Genomic DNA, 5,674 nt, shown 5'->3' on the forward strand with positions numbered 1-5,674 from the left:
AGCACTTTATCATACACTGACAACACAGCCAACAGGGGCAATTTGGGGTTTAGTGCCTCGTTCAATGGGGGAGACAGGGATTGAACCATTAACCTTCTGGCCAGCGGACGACCCGTCCTACCCTGCCACTGCCGCTATTACTGTGTGTCTTCTTATCAAACCTGTCATCTTTGACCATGTGTGATTCTGCTCCCTCAGAGTGCCGTGATGTGCTGTTACCCATGATGCTGCGGGAGTTGAGCGGGGCATTGGCCAGCATGGCTGACGGGCCTCATGATGAGAGGAGGAACAGCCTGGAGCTGCTCAACAACATTCTGGAGGTCCTCAGCCGGAACAATGTGGTGAGACACGCAAAAATACATGTGTCTGTCGACGTCTATTTATCATTTACCTGGATTCAGAGTAGACAGTTGCAATGATTTGTCAGGAAATATTGAGAGTTGAGATTGCTTAGGCCACACACCTACATTTTTGCAGTAGGTGTTTAATGACACGTTGTTCCTGTCATTGCAAATATAGCACAGCCAGCCCCTAATCACATCTTGAGGCAGGATACCAACTTGTTCTTTCTTTCGCTCTACATTGTCACCTCATTTCTCCTCTCATTCCTCATTTCCTTTTCTTTTCCTTACAGGTCTTCTGTGTAGTTTTCCAATCCTTTGCCTTGTCCAACATTCATTCTATGACTGACATGTGTCTTTTTTTCCTTTTATAACGGAAGATACAGTTTCCCACAGAAACAATCAAATGTCAAGAAGCAAACAAAATCAGATCGTGTTTGTCGTAACTCGAGGGGAAACCCTGTTGATTCACTCTGATGCCAGAAGCAGCAGCAACACCAGTTTCTGTTTTTCTCAACACAATTTGTATAAAAATTAGATACAACCAAACAACCAGGACAATAATGAACATAAAGTGCTCCCATTTAACGCAACCACATAGACTGCACTACCAATGTCTCGCTGATGCACACGCTCTCGACCAATCGCGAGTCAGTCTCGCCCAACCAAACTTTGAAGAAATTAACACTTGGACATCCATCAGCGTGATAAGAAATGACAGAAACCATCTTTGAGTAAAATGTATTTGACATGCACTTTGACTTTTTAGTTTGGCCCATTACCCATCCACTAACATAGAGGAGGTAGGATTTATGACCTATACAGCAGCCAGCCACTTTGGCTTCACTGGGGAAGTGTCATGTCATCCATCTTTATATACAGTCTATAATGTGTACCAGTGAACAGAAACAGGTGAGTGGCTGAACTGTCAAGCCTTGTTTGCTCTGAAACAACACAACATCATCCCTCTAACATTGTTATTGGGAGAATATAAGAGTCAAGTATAAGAAGACATTTCCTTTATCTTTTCAGAATCATAGAAATTAATTTGAACTACCCCCGAGCTCCGTACCAGCAAATCAGATCTTGCCTCCTTAAGAATGTAGTGCCTGGCCCTAAGCTATTTCGTTTTCAGGCTCACAGCCATGCAACGAAGCAGGCCTTGACCAATTAGAAACAAATTGTTTTTTGTTTCAAACGTGTCGCTGCATGTTAGTCTGCTGGAACAAAACCTCGGTACGCTCTCAAACTAAACATCTTTAATACTCGCACATGCACACAACAAATACATCAGCGGTATCCAGCCGAGGGATTCTTAATTGCTACTGCAAGTTGTTGACAGCCTGCTGAGTCTTTGCAGAGAAGGTATGGCTCCTTTTTTCCAGCTCTATTTATTTGGATAGCACTAATGAAGATGAGCCAGGAGAAAGAGAAAGTGAGAGAAGTAATAATGAGATGAGTTTGAGTCAGTTGAGATATCAAAACATAAGCAGTGGCAGACTGTCCAAAAAGATATGATACATACAACAATGTGCAGACTACAAAACCAATGATACGCAGCCTCACACAGGTTTTCCATCAGAACTACGTGAGACTAATGTCGACTGTTGGACGACAAGTTCTGAGAATTCACACTGCAGACATTTTCCTCTAATGTCATGTCGTAGGCGTCATAGATAATGTCATATCGGCTACTGCTGGGTTCCAGGTAGCAAGTCCAAATCTGACATCTCATTATCATTTCACTGCCTCACAATTGATCAGCAACTAAAGATAGTGAAAATCTGGATTGAAACATTGGACATTGTCAAGATATCGCTACTTTACTAGTTACAGCGGATGTTAGGACAGCTTGAACTTGAACATTACACAGAAATATGTGTTCTTGGGATTGTTACTGGTTCAACCAGAACATTTTAAAGGTTGGGTGAACAGACGGCAAAACAGTTTAACGTCGATTGGCTAGCTAAATTACATCCTGTTAATATATTGTTGAAAGATCGCTCCTCGCTAGTGGCAGCTTGTTACAGAGCAGCTCTCACTCACTTTGAGCCTGTTTCCCTCTAACTTCGTCTTTTTAAAATGAATTTTTATTCTTCTTTTTACGTGTTTGGTTTCTCTAATGTCTGTGCCCTATGGATGACAAGTGCTTCATGCCGGCTGTGTTCCATCTGCAAATTTCCCAATCGTGGGAGTAATAAAGGATTATCTTATCTCATCTTATCTTTAACTTACAGGTTTACATAAATATGTCCAAAATGTGGGTTGATCGGACATTTGAGAATTAAAACACCTTTCCTTTAGTATCACAGCAGTATCGAACAGTAATGTTGGCTATTAAGTAACCAAATGCTAACTTTGGCTGTTAGCTAATTAGCTGTTAGCTTTTGGAGGGCAAATTTGTTGTTTTGCCTTGAAACACAGTTTGATCGTCATATTTTTAAGATCCATTATCTTTTCAGTTGCCGATCAATTGGAAAGCAGTTAAGTTTTAGCAATTGATCAGATTTCCTGTGTTTAAACGACTTTATCCTTTTGATAACAGCCTTTCAGGTTAATTTCCATCCCGAGCGTGATGAAAATTGCGACCATATCAATCTGGGGGATGGCCTTTAGATAAAAAATTGTACTGTTTGGTTCTTGTATCAAAGTGTTAGAGACACTGTCAGGATGAGGACTGGCTCTCATATCTAATTCTTAATCTAAATGTGTGTATTCAAGTCCAGTCAAAGAAAATACATCACTTATCAAAAGCCCCTCTAACACATCGTTGTCTTATCTGGAGAAAGAAGCAAAATATGTAAGATTAGTTTTTAAAACTTTTCAGAGGGAAAAATGCACAAGAGCAGAAAAGTTGAGACAAATGAAGTCTGCTGATGGCCGTTCAAGGACAATGATAAAAACAGGGAATCAGGACTGAGCGTTAACAGCTAAACAAACAGAGGGGAATAAAGTTAATTTCATAAACAATAAGGTTAAGGGATTTTATAACAAACAAAACAGGCAGACAGGGAGATTTTTGAAGGACGGGAGAAAGAGAACAGGTGCTCGGAGACAGAAGTAACAGAAGAAGAGGAGATGGTGGCAGGAGATGTTTTCGCTTCATCACGTACTATCTCTTCCCTTTGTTTTCCACCCATCTCTCTTTTCTTCTCTGGGTGGTACCTGATTAAGCTGTCAGTCAACAGATGTCTCCAAATTATAGGGATTCTCATAGACAAACAGAGATGGAGGAGAAGACAAGGCAACAGACAAATGCCCATGTCAGTAGGAGAGTTTGTGATGAGTAACGTTTGTGTTTGATAAAGGGAGGATACTAACAGAGACATGGCTCAACAGAGATTTCTTGCTTTTATCTTTCCTCTACCCCCAACCCATTGCTTTCTGTTTTTCTGTTTTGTGTATCATGATGCTAATACAGATAATAAACCAGGTATAGTTTTGATCAACTGACATATACAACTGTTGAGTTATGTGTTTCTGTTCTGCAGGAGAGAGCGAGAGAGCGAGAGCATCTCTGAAAAAACTCTTTCCAGTAGACTGAAATTCCTACAGTGAGCCAGAAAGACTTTGGCTTATTTAGAATCAACAGCTGGGCCTTAACCTAACTAGCTGAGCATGAGCTTGTAGGTGTGTGCGTGTCTTACTGAGTGCGTTGGACACACACACACTTCCACAGTTGTGTCCTGTGGCTGTGAGTGCATTTATAGTGGTTTAATCATGCATAACTGATTCCATTCTCATCAGGCCCTTCAAATCATCTCGCATCAGGACGGCACTCTCACAAACACGCAAACATACCGGCAGCCAAACAACCACGCCGTCACACACAGACACACAGACACACACACACTGTCGCACTGAGCATGATGGGTTTAAACTTTGAACTTGAGACCTTTTTTACCTACTTCTAGTATTTTTAGACCTTCGCTCTTCTTTTTTATGCTTTGCTGATCAGCTCCTACAAGGACATACAAACCTACAATGTACACACATGTATAATTGGGTCAGATTATGCTAAGAAGGATTCACACCAAAAAGCACACACTCACACACACACACACACACACACAAAATATGCCCAGCGGCACTAATGCTTACGTGTGTTTGGATGTAACAGATTCTTTAGTCTGAGTCAGCCTCCGTGGTAGATCTTCATTGCAGCAGACTACTGTTTGTGTGTGGGTGTGTGTGCGTTTTTAATAGAGAAAGGCCATTGTCCCATTTTTGAATGTGTCATTTTTCAGGCCCCATTCCTCTTAAATTGCACCCTTCACAGGTCAGCAAACGTAAAAAGCACAATATCTCAGTCGAGGTCTCCACCACGAGAGTATTAACGTTAGGTGAATATCATTTTAAAGACTCCTATTTCTATGGGCTCAACAATTGTCCACTATTGCACTATTTCTTTTGTCCTAAATGGACTAAACAACCAGAATGCGTTCGGTCTTGTGTGCAGGCTCTCACTTAAGTTAAGCTGCCAATAACCACTCGGCCATGCAGTTGACAAACAGTTATTTAAACATTATATCTAGGAAACAGACGGGTCTGGGCACTAAGACAGTCTTCAAACGTCTCATCCCTTTCCTTTCCCTCGTGGGCGGATGCAGAAAGAGAAACATGACACGATAACCATATGAAAACAGGTCAGCACAAAAATTGCCTTTTATGGTTCAAGTGTCTACACTGAAGTCGATTAACTGAATAGAACATTTTTTCAAAAGTGAGTGGAGTTTTAAAGTTGAGATTCAGAGAACTCTATTCTCTTCAATATTTCATGTGATCAGCCATCCATCCATTCAGAACCCGAGTGAGTTTTAGTTAGAGGAGAAAACAAACGAAAACCTGATGAGTCTGCAAAGTCTAGAAGAGAAAAAGTGTGGACATTTTCCCAGAAGCAGCACCGACATTATGCCTGAGCAGACGCTGCCTCAGTCGGACAGTGGCTGTTCTTCAACTGTGTGTTTTCATTTGAGTGAATACTTGAGGAAACCTAACAATCTTTATCTGTTTTCTAACCTCCCGTCCTCCTCTGTCATCCCTCTCCATCTTTCTCCGTTTGTCCTCAGGGGGAAACGTTTCAGCACATCCAGGACATTGTGGTGTCTCTGATGAGGATCATTAACAAGACGGTCATCACAATGGGTCGTGAGCACGCCCTGATTGTGAGTACACGCAGCTTTGCATATGCACCACGTACAGTATGATTGACTATCTACGGGTCAACAGATGGGTCAAACTTTGCATCAGCTTCCTTCATGTCTTTATAAACAAGTCCACTCTCCATCCACGCAGTTTCATTCTGAACAACAAAGTACATTGACAACAGTGCA

At 41.5% G+C, this 5,674-nt stretch overlaps 1 protein-coding gene across 2 annotated transcripts in view; it reads left to right on the forward strand.

Moving 5' to 3' along the window:
- LOC118112431 (dedicator of cytokinesis protein 2) overlaps window positions 1–5,674 on the forward strand; it is a 101,591-nt gene that overhangs the window by 44,607 nt on the left and 51,310 nt on the right. For both annotated transcript variants that reach the window (XM_035161729.2, XM_035161730.2), the window contains 2 exons: window positions 199–341; window positions 5,411–5,506. In XM_035161729.2, the coding sequence (XP_035017620.1) occupies window positions 199–341; window positions 5,411–5,506 (239 nt within the window). The remainder of the gene's footprint in view (window positions 1–198; window positions 342–5,410; window positions 5,507–5,674) is intronic.

The sequence above is a fragment of the Hippoglossus stenolepis genome, chromosome 7, assembly GCF_022539355.2.
Source record: "Hippoglossus stenolepis isolate QCI-W04-F060 chromosome 7, HSTE1.2, whole genome shotgun sequence".
Classification (NCBI taxonomy): domain Eukaryota; kingdom Metazoa; phylum Chordata; class Actinopteri; order Pleuronectiformes; family Pleuronectidae; genus Hippoglossus; species Hippoglossus stenolepis.